Source organism: Macaca fascicularis, chromosome 3, assembly GCF_037993035.2.
Source record: "Macaca fascicularis isolate 582-1 chromosome 3, T2T-MFA8v1.1".
Classification (NCBI taxonomy): domain Eukaryota; kingdom Metazoa; phylum Chordata; class Mammalia; order Primates; family Cercopithecidae; genus Macaca; species Macaca fascicularis.
In genome coordinates this window covers 82,521,533-82,538,427 of record NC_088377.1, presented here as the reverse complement: position 1 = coordinate 82,538,427, position 16,895 = coordinate 82,521,533, and the positions used below count along the sequence as shown (strand labels likewise).

General features: G+C 46.9%; 1 protein-coding gene across 1 annotated transcript in view; it reads right to left on the bottom strand.

Annotated features, from left to right (window-relative positions):
- PKD1L1 (polycystin 1 like 1, transient receptor potential channel interacting) overlaps positions 1-9,797 on the bottom strand; it is a 185,781-nt gene extending 175,984 nt beyond the window's left edge. The window contains exons 1-3 of the mRNA XM_065541975.2: positions 9,699-9,797; positions 3,583-3,698; positions 398-522 (exon numbers count right to left, since the gene is read on the bottom strand). Coding sequence (XP_065398047.1) covers positions 398-522; positions 3,583-3,698; positions 9,699-9,742 — 285 coding nt within the window. The 5' untranslated portion in view covers positions 9,743-9,797. The remainder of the gene's footprint in view (positions 1-397; positions 523-3,582; positions 3,699-9,698) is intronic.
- Between the last annotated feature and the right edge of the window lie 7,098 nt (positions 9,798-16,895).

Genomic DNA, 16,895 nt, shown 5'->3' with positions numbered 1-16,895 from the left:
GCTGCTGGAAGCCTTGTCTGTGCTGGAGCCATCTGGGGGCAGCCCCTACTCCCCACCCCGGGGGTAGCCCCACCCCCCACCTGAGGGGCACCCCCACTCCCCACCCTGGGGGTATCCCCCACTCCCCACCTGAGGGCTACCCCCTCACTCCCCATCTGAGGGCTATCCCCTACTCCTCTGGGCTGGGCTACCCCTGCCTGCACTTCTTATCTGTGGAACTACACTCTGGAGCTGAATTAAGACTTTATAAGTCACACTTGCTTCACTGGCACAAACACACATGATAGGAAAACAATCCCTGATAAATTCCTGCTGAAACATGGAGGTGCTTTCGAGCTGTACTGTACATGTACTGTATTCAGGAAGAAAAGCCGAATTTCCCCAGATCCAGGAATACCTTCTGCCCAGAAGGCAATGAGGATGGGCTCTGTGATTCCCGGTCTTCTGCCTTTGTCTTCAGAGCACACCGAGGACAGTCACACTTCCCATCCCTCATAAGAAGCACGCGATTAGCATAGACCTCTAGAGAAAAAAAAAACAAAAAACAAAAAACAACAACCAGCAAACAGATTCTGAAGACTGCAATGTTCTGGGAAGGTGAGAAAATAAAGCTGGAGAAGCCCTCAGTTATACACAAGTTCAAAGCCACCCGGGCCTAACAACGGGCTGATCATGAAGATTGGGCTTTGGTGTCCTGCAGTGTGTCTTTTCTTTCTATTTCCTTGCTTAAACAATGTCTTAGGTGTAGCCCACACTAAGCAATATGAGGGAACGCACGACCACCAGCCACACTGACAATGAATGCCTGTTCCAGAAACACCCAGCGGTCCGGTCATAAAATAACGAGGGTCAAGGGTCCTGCTCAGTGGTGTGTAGTAGAGGGGGCTATACCACAGTCTGAAGGAGTGGTGGGGGAACTGTTGAACAAACAGGAAAACCATTAAAGACACTCCAAAGTTTATAAGCAGGATGTTCCCACCTGGGCAATCTGGCTCTGACAGTAGCGTGGACCTGGCTGATGTTCACTCCTCCCATCTCTGAGGGCTGAAGGCTGGGCAGTGAGCGGGGCCCGTGTCCACCCAGCTGGGAGGCTGAGGGCCCTGCCACATCCCAGGTCTGTGGGAGTAGCTGGAATAGGATCTGCGCACAGCTGACAACTGTCGCCGGCGATGACAGGTCCTTGAGTGTTTGTGATGCCATTCTCTCTACTCATGCGGATGTTTGAAAATGTCCATAATAAAAGTTAAAAGAAAATATTTCTGCTAGACCTGCCCCTGCACACAGCCACTCTCAGCAAGAAGCCAGGCGACTGCCTTGGGTGCAAGAGCTGCTTTCCCTGAAGCCCCCACCCCTCTGCCCTTCGGGGAGGGCCTTGCATCCCCAGGTAGGAGGGGAAGGAAGTGGGGGTGGCAGGTGAAGGGGAGACTGGAGCACCCTGCTGCTTTTCCCTCAGACCTGAGTTCCGCAAGGAAACCTGTTTCTGCCTGGCCTCCCTTAACCCCAGTCTCTTATTCTGGCCAGCTTTGCTCAGGCTAGAAGGAACCCAAAGGCCTGCAGGCCGCCAAGAGCAGCAGGTTCTCCAGGAGCTCCAGGCCAGGGCTGGGCCATCCTCACGGGGGGCGTGGCTTCCTCCCTGCACCCCAGCAGTGATGCCGGCAGGCAGCTTTCCCCTAGCCTCCCGGGACACTCTCAAGTTTAGCCTAGGACAATATCAAATCCAGTGTTAACACTGTGAGTCAAAGCCACTATTTACTGTCAAGAGTCCAGTGTACTAATATCTTGTGACAATAAAAGCTGAGAAAAAAGCAAAGGCTGTGCTTCCGAGGGTTGTCTAATACGTGATGTGCTGCAAGTACCATCGAGTGCCGTTGAGCGCCCATGCAGGTTGGATGTGCCAACTGAGGTAGGAAGCAATTTCCTGAACTGGACACATCTGAGAGGAAGAAATATTTAGAAAATGTTTGGGAATAAGCTAGAATAGTCAAGTGACTCATATTTCTCTGAAACCAATTAGTCATCAAAGTCACTGTGCTCAAATTATCTGAAAAAAAAAAAAGTGGACATATCCCTAGAACAGAAAAAATTAAATAAAAAATCATAAAAAGTACACAAAATCGCAAAATTGAACAAAAGGAAAAATAAACTAAATGAGTGAAACTAATCCTGAAATTGGCCTAATTGTCCCACAGCACTGATATTTATAGGTGTTTTTGAATAAACATGGAAATCGACTCTCCTAGTCTTAAAACTTGAGACTTAACATCCATCTCATCTGAGTTCCTCCCTCAGGAAACCCAGGAAAGGGACCCACCAGATCCCTGCATCCAGCCAGGCCCCTCGTTCCTCAGACTGCTTCCTCACCCCTCTCTTAATTTTTGTTTTCTTGCCTTCCCTGCTATATAAACCCCCCCATTTTAGTCAGTTGGGGAGACATATTGAGACTTTATCTCCCTTCTCCTCATCTGCAGCACCTGATAAAGCTTTCTTCCCTGGCAATCCTCGCTGTCTCAGTGATGATTATGCTCTGTACGTAAGCAGCGGCAGCAGGACATCAGGCAAACCCCTGGCATTTAGGTACCAATTCCACATGATCTTAACATAAGAATTGCAAAAAGAGTTGGCGTTGCATTGTTTCAACATTGATGCCAGGCACACACCCACCTCCTGCCCGCCCCCCACACACTTCATTTAAATCTGTCTCTTCAGAAATGTAAAAAATTTTTAAATTTTAATTTTTTTTTTTTTTTTTTTGAGACGGAGTCTAGCTCTGTTGCCCAGGCTGGAGTGCAGTGGCCGGATCTCAGCTCACTGCAAGCTCCGCCTCCCAGGTTCACGCCATTCTCCTGCCTCAGCCTCCCGAGTAGCTGGGACTACAGGCGCCCGCCACCTCGCCCAGCTAATTTTTTTTGTATTTTAGTAGAGACGGGGTTTCACCGTGTTAGCCAGGATGGTCTCGATCTCCTGACCTCGTGATCTGCCCGTCTCGGCCTCCCAAAGTGCTGGGATTACAGGCTTGAGCCACCGCGCCCGGCCAAATTTTAATTTTTAAAATCAGTTTCTCAGGTCTACCAAATGTGTAGCCTAAGTTGAAAACTCGAAAATTCCTTCTACTTAAAGGAATCCTGGCAATTACATTTTAGGCAACACTTTAGACTTTTCATTTTAAAAATTGAAAACAGAGATACTCTCTGTGTTAAGGAAGAGGAGGAAAGCCCCACACCTGTGGCCATGCAGACACCTCCTGTAACCTAAGTATCCCCTTCTGGGCTCTGGGAGGCCCCATTGTAGTCTCAGTCGTTCTCGAAGTGTGGCCCCCAGAACTCCTCAGCCTCACCCCAGACCTCCTAAAGCAGAAAGTCAGGGGTGGGCCCCAGTGAAGAAGTTCAAAATATACCACCCTGGCATGTGGACTATTTAAGTCAGAGGCACTTACAAAACAGCAGGTTTAAGATCACTCTGACCTTCCTTCTGTTTCTTAAAAGCAGAAAATGAAATTCCCATGTGGAAGATGTCCTCTTTATACCAGGGAAATAAAGCAACATTCTTGTCATGGTGGCCATGCCTCCTTCCCCAAGGCCTTACCGACCCACAGTCCACCTCCAGGAGGGCTACAGCTGCACAGATGAAGACCCCAGGTCTTGTCAGTGCTCACAGACAGCTCACCACCGAAGGAAAGGCAGCAGGCAGCCTGGAGACACCTAAGGGAAAGAAAATAACCAGAGGAAGATTACGTACAATCGTTTAATCACAGCCATCCTGTGACCACTCTTCCTTCCATATCCATATTTCTGCCACAAATGTATTAAGTACATAATTGGCTGCCAAATGAACAAAAAAAACGACTTGCATCTATGGTTTCTTCACTTCATATTTCCCAAACTCAGGGTCTGTTTTGGAAGATTAACTGAAATATAGCTCCCATCTGACTACTAAAACAGCCTCTGAACAGACCCATCTCTCTTCCTGCTGCCTCTAGGGCTTCCTGCCCAGATGCACAGAGCTGACCTTCCAGGGCAAGGCCTGGTGGCCCCCAGGGGTCCTCTTCCTCCTCCTTTCTTCCTGCCTCACTGTCCCCATTCCCACTGCTCACTCGCAGCTCTGAGAGCACATACTTCCAGCCCATGGGGATCTGGCATGCTGCAGAAAGGAAGAGCGTGGAACCCATGGCCCTGGGGAGAGACCCCAGCACAGACACACAGGAGGCACTGCATGGCATCCTCCCTGTTCATCTCCACAACAGACTTGAGAGGTTCCGTGCAGTTACTTTTTAAGATGCTGATATCATTTTGATAGTTGTCCCTGTGCAAATCTCATGTTGAATTGTAATCTCCAATGTTAGAGGTGAGGCCTGGTGGGAGGTGTTTGGATCACGGGGGCAGATCTCTCATGGCTTGGTGCTGTCTTTGTGAGTTCTCCGAGATACGGTCATTTAAAAGTGTGTGGCATCTCCTCCCCTCTTCTTGCTCCTGCTGTTGCCATGTGATGCATCTGCTCCCCCTTCACCTTCCACCACGATTGTAAGCTTCCTGAGGCCTCCCCAGTCGCAGATGCCAGCATTATGCTTCCTGTACAGCCTGCAGAACCATGAGCCAATTAAACCTCCTTTCTCAGTCTCAGGTATTTCTTTATAGCAATGCAAGAACAGCAATGCAGATGGGATCATGGAGGCCCAGCAAAACAAGTTAACTTAGCGAAGTTCACACCATCAGTGAGAGGCAGAGCCAACGTTCAAACCTGGTTCTCAGCAAACCCAAAGCTGATGTCAATTCTATGGCACCTTCCTTCAAAGCTCTCTACAGGTGTGCCTCTAGAGCTCAAGCTGCAGCTGAAGTCAGCCCCAGAGCTCTGCCCCTTGGCATAGCTGGCGACTTTCCCTCCCTAGGCCTTGGCAGCTGTCTGCTGCTCTCATGTTTGTCAGCAGAGATCACTGTGGGTTGTCATCTGGTCCCTGGTCCCCTTTCGGGCCTGTGGCTCCTTGGGTCCTGAGGTGTCTGTGTCTGGCACCAATCAACTTGAGAAAGATCAAGCGCAGTGAGTGAAATAGTCCTGATCTAAGGTGCGGGTTTCCCGGGTTCTGATCTTGATTCAGCCAGAAATGGATGGTGTGATTCAGGTTTCTCCTCCATGCCCACTCCCAGCGACAGGGCAATGGGAACCATCGCCAAGTTCCCGGCTCCATGTAGGCTGCTGTGCTAAGGAGAAGGGCAGGCTCTACATCCACTTCTTCTAGACACAGGCAGTCACCTTTCCTCACTGTGTCAGTCTCCTTCACTGTTTAAGAGGAGCGACACACACCTACTTCACGAGGCTGCTGCCAGGACTGTCACTCCGGAAAGGGACGCCCTGTATTAGCTAAATGCTTGGTAACCAGCTGCTAAGGGTGTTCGCCTTGTTCTTAGATGCTGTGTTCCACCTTTCCCCTGAAAAATGCATTCAGCTCTTCAGAATTCTCTTTTTTACCCATTTTGGATGTCTATAAAGTCTATAGGATATCTACTTTATCTTAAACAAGGTTTCTACAAAGATAAAACTGGACCGTTTCACCCAATTTTTACAAGTCTGGTTCTTGATGCCCAAGAAGCCGCCACCAGAGGGCAGACGAGGACACTATTTATAGTTGAGGAAAGTTTGCAGGGAGGTGCAAAGCTGTATTTTGAAGATGAAGATGGTTGTTAGGTCAAAGGCCTCAAACTGTTGAATAATTCCAAGGATTTCCTTGTCTACTCTCAACTATGCTTGTCTTCCAAAGGCCAGAGAAATGAGAAAATAAAAAATAATAATAATAGAAAAGGGGACAGCTTTGGAATCATACAGACCAGACCAGATCAGACTTAGAGGATTTCTGCAATGATCTGGTGGGCAAATAAAATTGAGGAAAGGACCAACCTAACCTCTGTCCACCGTGTGTGCCTCACAGCCGATGGCTGTGAGACTGCCCGCCACTCTGGGCCCACACAAGGTTAGATAGCCCTGGCACCCACCAGGTTCTGAGACCCTCCCAGACGCCCCCACAACGGGATCACTTCCAAGTGCTACCCACAGAAAACACCAGCCCTGGTTCCTGGGACACAGTTGGCCCTTGAGAAGTAACTTTCTTCTCAGAAGGTGAAAAGCACATCCCCAACAGCGGTGTCCTCCACTCACAGAGGCGCCAAGGATAGCGCTGCAAAGCTAATATTCCTTGAGATTTCAGAAATCTTTTCAAATAAAAAAATGGAAGGGGGAGATAATTTAAATACAAGGGAGGCTGTTTTTCCTGGTGTTGGGAGGAGGCAGGCCCCCAGGCCCTGGCACAGAATCAGCACCATTTTCACAGAGGCACCTGGCTTCCTCTTAGTTAACTGTGGCCATTGGGGAATGGGATGATACTGATGGCTCAAACACAGTCTGTGATGCCTCAAGGGAACTAGTTGAGTCATTTGTTTGAATTACATGACAGATCTCTTATAATTCCTTAAGAGCGAGTCTTTTCCGGGGCTTGTTGGGGGTTGGGGGTAAGGGGAGGGAGAGCATTAGGATAAATACCTAATGCATGCAGGGCTTAAAACTTAGATAACAGGTTGATAGGTGCAGCAAACCACCATGGAACATGTATACCTATGTCACAAACCTGCACATTCTGCGCATGTATCTCAGAACTTAAAGTAAAAATAAAATAAAATAAAATAAAGTTTAAAAAAAAGTGAGTGTTTTTGAGCAGTTGGAAGATGAGAGCGTTGGAGCTGAACTCTTATCTTGAACCATTTCACCCGCTCTGGCCAGGCACTCCTGGTTATAAAGGCAGGGGCAGGGAGGGCTGGAGCAGGCTCTGGGGCTAGTCCACCTCAGCACATAAAGGGGCAGACACTTCCTCATCAACAAGTCGGGATGAAGAAGGATGTTTTGCTGACCAATATCAACAAATAAAATATTGGCAAGCTGGAAGCTGCAGAGACCTCATATTCAAACCAATTTAAAGTGAACTAGGCAGGGAAGCAGAAAAATGATGGTCTTTCTTGGCGTTCAACGCTGGGCTCTTACATCAGGCCCTCAGATGGAAATAACCTTGGACAGGCTTTTGCATGATGGCTTTTCCTGTGTTCTTTTTACTGCCTCAACTAAGTGTTTAGACCAGACACTTTCACTCACTGTCACTGTAGGGATTCTGTTTATCAAGGTCCTCGAATAGGATTCCAACTACTCTACCATCACCATCTCCAAGGTAAGATCCAGGCACTGTAACATCCTTGAAGGACTGTGCTAAGTTTTCTGCTGGATGAGTTTTAGAGACCAGGGAATGTAAATGCAAATCATTCAAGCTGGAAATGGATTGTGGGGGTCACAGGTGGAAGATGATAAAACTGGGAGAAGATGAAAAATCACACTAACACTCACACCACACACTCACACTCACACCACACACACACACCACGCACATACCACAGCATCACACAAAATATACACACTACACACTCACACTCACATCACTCACACACCACACACACCACACATGCATACACCACACACTCACACTCACATCACGCACACCACACATACCACACATGCATACACCACACTCACACTCACATCACACACTCACACACCACACACATACCACACATGCATACACCACACACACACCACGCAGCATCAAACACAAAATACACACTACACACTCACACTCACATCACACACCACACACATACCACACACACATACTCCACACACATCACACACACACACCACACACACCACACACGCATATACCACACACTCACACCACACAGCATCACACAAAATGTACACAATACACACTCACATCACACACACACCACACACGCATACACTACACACACACCACACAGCATCACACACAATATACACATTACACACTCACACATCACACACTCACATACCATACACGCATACACCACACACCCACACTCACACCACACAGCATCACACAATATACACACCACACACTCCCATCACACACACCACACTCACACCACACACTCAAACACCACACACACACACCACACAGCATCACACACAATATACAGACACCACACACTCACACCACGCACACCACACTCACACCACACACTCAAACATCATGTACCACACATACACACACCACACAAACACCACACACACCGACACATTACACACACCTCACACAGCACACACCATGCATCACACACACACCATACCTCACTCATACTATACCACACATACCCATACCACACACTACACACACAGACCACACACCACAGTACCCACACACATGTCCTATACCACACACACACACAGACACTACAGGCCTAACTCCAGGAAATGAGGGATACAGCAGAATCACGAAAACCTCTTCTGTTTCTATGAACCAGATCAGCCACTGTCTTGCTTTAGGTGACTCAGGAAACCCCAAAAGGCTATGACTTCAGAAATGGGGCCTGGACACCAATTACAATGGCTAGTACGTGCATGAACTAGTTGCTCTGCAAGTACAAGATGTAGAAATATACAGGGGAAAAAACATCAAGTCAGCCCCTTCCACTCCTCAGCTTTTCTTTCCTTTCTAAGGACAAAGGGGTAACTCCTTGCAATTTCCTGGCTGATAGGCGTGAAGGTCAAATTGGGCCAGTATCAAGACTCTGGGAGTCTGCAGGAGCACGGGCATTTGGAATAAAAGAAAAATGGGGTAACAAAAAAAAAAAAACAGAAAAAATTATAGCCAAAATCAGACAAAGCTTGGCAGCAGTGAGTGACATAAGGCAAAGAAATTTCCAAGCATGAATGTGGCCAACCCTGTTAACACGTGCAGCCTCACTTTCTCGTCTTGGTTTGCTTTGGGTTTCTTTGATAAAATGATGGTGACGGCACAAAGACAGTAAGCTAGCAAAGGCAGAAATGCTGACAGCAAGCATTCATCAAGGATACTGATTTTTATAACGACCCGTTGGAGTTTACAGATGTCACAACAGAGGTACTCAGATTTTCGGGATGAGAAATCTAGGTGTGAGGAGGTAAAGTGACCTGCAGTAGCGGGGTACCCCACTGGGCAAGATCTACAGGCACAGACTCCCATCACGTCAGGCCAGGGGACAGTGGGGACCCTCCCTGGGTTCTTACCACATCCCACGGGCAGGTCACCTTGCTGGCCCCATGCCCAGGAAAGGGGGCATGGAGGTTTGCACCATGTCACACTGCCATGAGACAGCCAACAGCAGAGCACACAGGCTGCCCAGCCTCAACAACACATGGGTGCTGGCGTGCACAGAGCATGGGGAAAAGGATTTAGAAATAAGACCCATGGGCCAAGACCCCATGATCTCTTCCTGTGCCAGGCTTCTCCTGGTCTCCATGCAAGGGACCTGGCAGACAAGCAGATAGCTTAACTTTGTCTACTACCGGGCAGCAGAAAGTCCTGTAATTTGGAAGGTATCCTGCATTTGCAGGAAGAGCAATCAGCACTTCTCATGACTGAAGGCATCCGCTTTGAGAAATCTTCTAAAAAGCCTTCAGGAAAAAATCCATTCTCAACACCAACTCCAACCTCTGAACTGACCCTGCTGGCCAACTGCACCCTCCTGGTACAGGCCCTCCACCTATGCCAGAGTGAGCCTACATCCTAGAGGTGATGACTTTTGAAAGAAAAATTCTGAATGCATACTTTAAAATCAACCTTACCAAACCCTCTGAGAACAGTGCTAACTCACCTTTCCTGGTCACCAGGAATGTTTTGGGCTGCCTCCTCAGCCATGTCCCGTGCAAGCTGGTCATGAGTATCACAGTCAGCAGACCAGCTTCTTCCTACATCCTCTGGAAGACAAAGAAACAGAGCTTAATGCTTCCAGCTTCTATACTTGTGAACCCTTATCAGGACACACATCAAACACAGAGGCAAAAATCTGAACTCCGGTAACATTTTCCCAATCAGAAACAGCTTTTGTTTTCTAATATTGTCAGACAAATTCCTTCCTAAGAAGTGTGCTTTCGACAGACGTGGTGGTTCTTGCCTGTAATCCCAGCACTTTGGGAGGCCGAGGTGGGTGGATCACTTGAGGCCAGAAGTTTGAGACCAGCCTGACCAATATGGTGAAACCCTGTCTCTACTAAAAATACAAAAATAGCCAGGTGTGGTGGCAAGCACCTGTAATCCCAGTTACTCAGGAGGCTGAGGCAAGAGAATTGCTTGAACCCAGGAGGTGGAGGTTGCAGTGGACAAGATCACACTACTGTGCTTCAGCTTGGGCAACAGAATAAGACTCTGCCTCAAAAACAAAACAAAATAAAACAAAAGTGTGTTTTAGGTAGGGATCTTTGTGGCTGCCTGAAACAGATCGCTACTCAAGGGAAAGACTGTACATGGAAGCTGAGAGAGTTCTGATAATTAAAAACTGTAACTGTTGGCTGGGCACGGTGGCTCACGCCTATAATCCCAGCTACTCGGGAGGCTGAGGCTGGAGAATCGCTTGAAACTGAGAGGTGGAGGTTGCAGTGAGCCAAGACATTGCCATCGCACTCCAGCCTGAGCAACAGAGCAAGGCTCTGTCTCAAAAAAAAAAAAAAAAAAAAAAAAGGCGGGCGCTGTGGCTCTTGCCTGTAATCCCAGCACTTTGGGAGGCCAAGGCGGGTGGATCACGAAGTCAGGAGAGCGAGACCATCCTGGCTAACATGGTGAAACTCCGTCTCTAGTAAAAATACAAAAAAATTAGCCAGTGTGGTGGCGGGCACCTGTAGTCCCAGCTACTCAGGAGGCTGAGGCAGGAGAATGGCGTGAACCCAGGAGGCGGAGCTTGCAGTGAACCGAGATGGCGCCACTGCGCCACTGCACTCCAGCCTGGGCGACAGAGTGAGACTCCGTCTCAAAGAAAAAAAAAAAAAAAAACAAAGCTGTAACTGTCCACAACTGGACTGGGGAACAGGATACCTTCCAGAAGAGTAGAAGAGCATTCATATGGAAGGCTGGCAAGGCACACCCTAGGCACACTCTGTCTTCTGGCAGAGCCTAGGAATGATCTGGTTCCGAACCTCCTGCACCTCTCCTTGTTTGCAACTGGTTGGGTCAGACTGAGTTCTCTCCATTATGAAACATTTTCTCTTACATTTTTAAAGCATTTGTTAGTTGCCTTAGTTCTTTATACCAACATTTAAACCTTCATAGAGATTTGAGAAAACTTAATGTTTTACTCAGAAAACTAGATAATTTTTCTCTCTGCTCTGAAGAGAGTGATACCAAGAAGAGTGGGAATGTTTTCAGGCACGAGCTCCTACTCAGATGGGAACGGGGACCCCTTAAACGATGATGATCCAAGCTACGGGTGTCCGACCTTGGATCCTGTGTTTTCTGGAACTTTGCTGCAGATGAGGTGAGTAACCAGAGCCCTGTGGGGGTTTAAGGGGCCTGCTGTTGACCTAACACACCTGTCTTTCCTGGGGCTTGCTGTCACCTCTGCTTTTCTCACACTGCCTTGGCAGTGCCTCTGGCTTTGTCCCCACTGTGCTTGTTGTGGGTAAATCTCAGATTTGGGGGAAATGCCTCCTTTCCAATTTCATTAGCAATACACTTTCAAATGTGCTTGTGACCAAGGAAAGGATAAACTGCAACTGCAGTTTGTAAACGAACAAAATTCCTTCTTTCTGGAGCCCCTGCGATTTGCTCTGACACTTTCCTGTCAAATCTAAACAGAGTCCACTGGGTAAAGACACCTGCGCAACCCTGCCTGCTGGGCTGGCATCCATACCCACATGTACACCTGGATGCTCTGACTTTGTTGCTGCCCATGCCTCCTTGTGGGGCTGGACATCCTGAGAACAGGGCCTACATTTAAAGTGTGGGATGTTTCTGAAGCCAGCAGTGCTAACCAAAGATGCCAGGAAATGAGGAGGAGCAAAGAAAGTGACATAATTGAGGAAAGAAAAATGCCTGCACTGCCCTACGTGGGAGGCAGTCTCATAGCCACTCTCAGCTTAAGTTACTTACAATTAAATAGAATTAAGAATTAGCTGGAGAAACCCCATCTCTACTAAAAATACAAAAAAAAATTAGCCAGGTGTGGTGGTGCATGCCTGAAATCCCAGCTACCCAGGAGGTTGAGGCAGGAGATTCGCTTGAACCCAGGAGGCAGAGGTTGTGGTGAGTCAACTTCCTGCCATTGCACTCCAGATTGGGCAACAAGAGTGAAACTCTTGTCTCCAAAAAAAAAGAATTAGCTTTAGCTTCTCCATCATTAGCCACATTTCACAGGCTCAGTAGTGGAGATACAAATTATACAATGTTTCCATCATTGCAGAACACCCTCGTGGCCAGCGCTGGGTTGGGCAGCCTCCGGTCTTTTTCCTGGCCCCTGTGGCCAGCATTGTGTCCTCAGAGCAGCTGCATCCAGACAGCGGAGGAGTTCTCACTTCATCTACATTCTTGGGCCGCACTCCTCCACCTGGGGTTTGCTGAGCACTGCATTGGTACAACAGGGAGCACAACGCAGAACCAAACTCACTGCTTCCCTCCCGAGGACAGAGGGGTGTGCCGCTTAAGGAGAGACGTGGATGCAGCCAAGCAAACTGGAAAACGTCAAGTTTTAAAAACTGCTTTAAGTAAAAATATTCTGAATGAAATTAGGTAAATGGCTTCCAAATATGGCCCATTTTAAGAAATCACTATCTAAGCTCCTGATTTAGAAACAAAGATTCGATCAGGATTTTGACTCTCCTTCTGACCTTGATGAAAGGAGGAAAAAAACACAAGCAAAATCGTTTCTTTGCACGAAATCAGTGTGCAAGGACAGAATCCCCCTGGCTGGAAGAGATCCTGGGAGGCCTTTCCCTTTGGCTTCATTGTTTTAAACAAAATCCACCTCCTTAGAATTTGTTTTTTAAGCCACACATTCTGTATTTCAGATTTAATACTTAGTTTCTAATACTGCTCCTTAGATCTAATAGCTCACTTAGTGAACCCCTGCCTTACTCCACAGATTTAAGGTGCTTAGCGTGTACATAGTTCAGAACGGATACCTGAAAGTAGGTAGCACTGCCTCAAGACTTTCAATAGTCAAAGTAGAAAAGCGAACACAGGTGTTTACACAGTTCACAGTGTAAAAAGGCACAAACAGAGCTGCAGTTTCAACAGCACAGGGTTCCTCTTCAGATGGAAACCTCGGCAATTGTTCTCACATGGGTTTTCATACTTAAAGATGTAATAGATGGCATTTAAGGATATTAGGTTTCAGATTTGGGAAATAGTTACATTTGCAACTCAGGCAAGTGTATACATAAAATATACAAGGAAGAATAACACTAGAATGATGATCATCATGAGCAACCAACTTCGTTTCTCAGGTCTCAATGCAAGCCCAGGTTCTGATCATTATCATCTTATCTGCCTGCCTCAGTTTATCACCTCCAAATGGAGCTTCCCGGGAAAGCACCTGGCCGGTCAGCATCACTTGACCTTCTCTTTGCATGAGCAGTTGCACAGGCTGACATGTCCCTTCCTAGCAAGACTGCCAGTCACTGTCATTTCCATTCTGTTCCTTGAGGCAGCTTGTGGACCTCTACTCATCTACCTTTAGATATTCTACATCTTTTTTTTATTACCACCCCATCCCCACCCCCAGCCCACACTCTGGGTCCCATCATACTCACGGAAACAAGCACAGTGCTTGGGCAAATTTTTGTAATTAATTGTGGCGAAAAGAAAGAAAAATTGATAAGATCTTGGTAGAATGTCAAACTCACCATCCTTTGAGCTGGTCCCCAGAGCGGGCTGCACCAGGGAGAGGAGGGGCAAGGCTGCGATCAGCCCCCTCCAGCCTGGCTGCAAGCAGGCTGCTCCCATGGGGCTGCTGATCAGCATTCACACCAGGGGTGGCTGTGGGGAAGTGAGCGCAGGTGGAAAGCCCACAAACGCATCCCGAAGCAACGGGGACTGGTCTTGCTCCGCCCCATGGGCTGGAGCAGTGAGCCTTCCCTGCCTCCATTAGCATCTTGGGACAAGCAGCCAACCAGAAGCTTCCCCTGAGAAGCAAATCTCCTGCCCAGAAGGTCTGGGACCTTAGCCTCCCTTCACCCCAATATGCTTCTGGGCCATTTCCTCTGAGATGAGTATGTCCTAAGTGATGTTCATTTGCAGGGAAATATGTGTTAATCTATCTGTGAGGCTCAATCGTAGCTCCACTAAAGAAAAACAACATAGTTATTAAAGTATGATTTTGTGAAAAATAGCTGAGTGCCCTGTAATTTGCAGTGGGAGGGCATCATGGGACACTTTTAAAGCTACTGTCAAACTAGAAAAGACAAATTTGCTGGGACTAAACGCTTTTAGTACACCTGGGACTAAAAGTAGGTACTTTGTCTTATATACATCCTCAATAATTTGAATTATAAATGGCATCTCTCTCTTCTATAGTCTTCTGTGCTTTCCATTGGCTTCAAAATAAAATTAAGTATCCATGGCTTGATATTTAAACACCTTGATAGGCTGCCCCCAAATGCCTTGGGTCCTCTGGCCACTTGGAGTGTAGGGGAACATAACCATACCCTAATTGTTCTCTGTCTGCAGAGTCACATGCAGCAATTCCACTGAAGGAATGCGGTGATCGCAGTAGGAATCATCTTTCAGCACTACAGAGTTTGGTGATCACTTTGATTTTTCCCTCTCAAAAGTACGTTACAAATAGGGAATTGCCATAACCACCTTTGCATTTATCTTGTTCCAGTGAAATTGTTAAGAAAAGCACAACACATGTATTATATGGGGTAATGTATTAGGTTCTGAAGCACATATTTTTAGTAGTATACAATTCTCCATATCATCTCAGCTTCCTTACCCTCACCCGCCCACCTTATTTTCATCAAAGTCTGTCCTTCCATCTGGAGTGGTTTCTCCACACTGAATATTATTTGATATAGACAACTGATATTTCATAAAGTATGAATAGAATCCTCTTAGGAAAGCATTGCTACTTACGTGAGCCCAGATCATATGATGGTACATGCCAAGGCAGACCCAGGACAAGTCCCATGGTCCCTGGGCATGGTCCCTCTCAGCTTCCCCACGGAGCTGAGCTGGAGCACCACTGTTTCTCTTGGTTATTTCAGACTTGTCCAGTGTGAAGGGAGGCCCACCTGTCATTTGGGACAGGTTAAGCCACTAAACATCTAAGAATCACACTGGGCATTTCTTTCTAGATTTAAGACTGCATGCTCTAAAAACTGGTAAAGCCCCAGGTAGGAGCTGCTTTGGGAAGGCCAAATTTGAACTAGGTGAAGTGTTAATGAGGAGGTCCTGCATCCCATCAGGCACTTCCCTCATGAGGGCCCCTTATGTCCTCTGCCTCCTTGGCAGGGTTTATTTGCAAACAGTGAAAGAAGTGAACAGAGAAAAGTACAAAAACACAAGGTAGACACCCTCCACTCAGTTCTGGTTCTCACTTCGTCTGGTCATCTGGTTTTCTTCCCCTGTAAGGGGAAGATCCTCACCCAGAAGACTTCACTAGAATTTTCTCTCAATAAGGAAGATAACCAAACAGATAATTTTAAATTGAAACTAGTATGGTAAAAAGTGGTTACAGTGTGTATATATGTAGATTCCTTTAAATTTTTAAATAGTTTGAGGTTAGAAACGCAGGGCTTTCTAGTTATAAGGTTTGAGCTCGAAGGTCACTGGATGATGTCATGGTGTGCTGAGACACGCCAACCAAACCTCTATGAGCCTTGTAAGAGCCATGGAAGTCACCCAGTCTGCACTGTGTACTGCTGTGAACTGGCAACATCTGGTTAGCAGCATATATTCACTGAGAAAAAAAGCCAATTTTTGCTTGTTTTGTTTTGTAAGGCTTATGTTATGGTTTGAGTGTGTCCCCTAAATTCCTCTTAGAAGCTTGGTCCTCTGCAGTGGTGTTGGGAGGTAGGGCCTGATGAGAAGTGATGAGGTCACAAGGGCTCTGCTCTCATGATGGCTTAATGCTGTTACTGTGAGAATGAGTTGTTATCAAAGACGGTCCGCCCCTCTTGCCTCCTTTCTGTCTCCTGCACACACTTCTGCCTTGTGCCCTTCTGCCAGGGGACAATACAGCAAGGAGGGCTTTACCAGACGCATCCCCTTACCTTACTTTGGACATCCCAGCTCCCAAAACTGTAATAACTCTCTTTTCTTTATAAATGACTCAGTCTGTGGGAATCAGCTATAGCCAGACAACACAGACTAAGACCACTTATAAATGCTCACATTTTACACTTCCCAATTTAGAAACCTGCCAATGAGTCATGCTATTTTCTCTAATTCCAACCACCACAGGTGGTCAGCACGTTTAGTCACTGTTAGAGAAACTGTCTCAAGAGGCTGAATGACTTGCCCAAGACTAGGATGCTGGAAAGAGCCAAAATCCATTCCCAGGTCTTAGGGTGTGGAATTTAGCATCTTTCCAAGCTACATATGCTGGTTATGGTTTAAGATCGGTTCATTTTGTGCTACAGGCGAATACGACCTAGATTCCAGGAAGGCAGCTACATTTTCTCATGCTACCCTGTGGGGTCATCTTCCTTACTGTCCAGTGATTTGTGAAGTCCTCTGTGTGGCTGGTCTCTCCCAGAATCCTTTAGCCTAGAACTTAATAAGTGGTCACTCTGCCCTCACTGCAAAGACTTACAGATACTGATTGATCCTCATCCATGTTGGGCCCGTGGTAAAAAGAGATGACTCTGCAATGTGGTGCCACCTTATTGATTGAGACTCCAGTATTCTAAACCTGGCATAATATCAAAGTGACAAATAAGTTTAATTTTCTATTTATGAAAATAAGGATGTGCTGTGAAGAGTCTGAAGTCCAATGTTCAGGAAACTGTAATTGCCAAGTGAATACGTAAAGCACTCAAATAACAAATATTTATTATTTAGTCCCTTAAAAATAATTTAC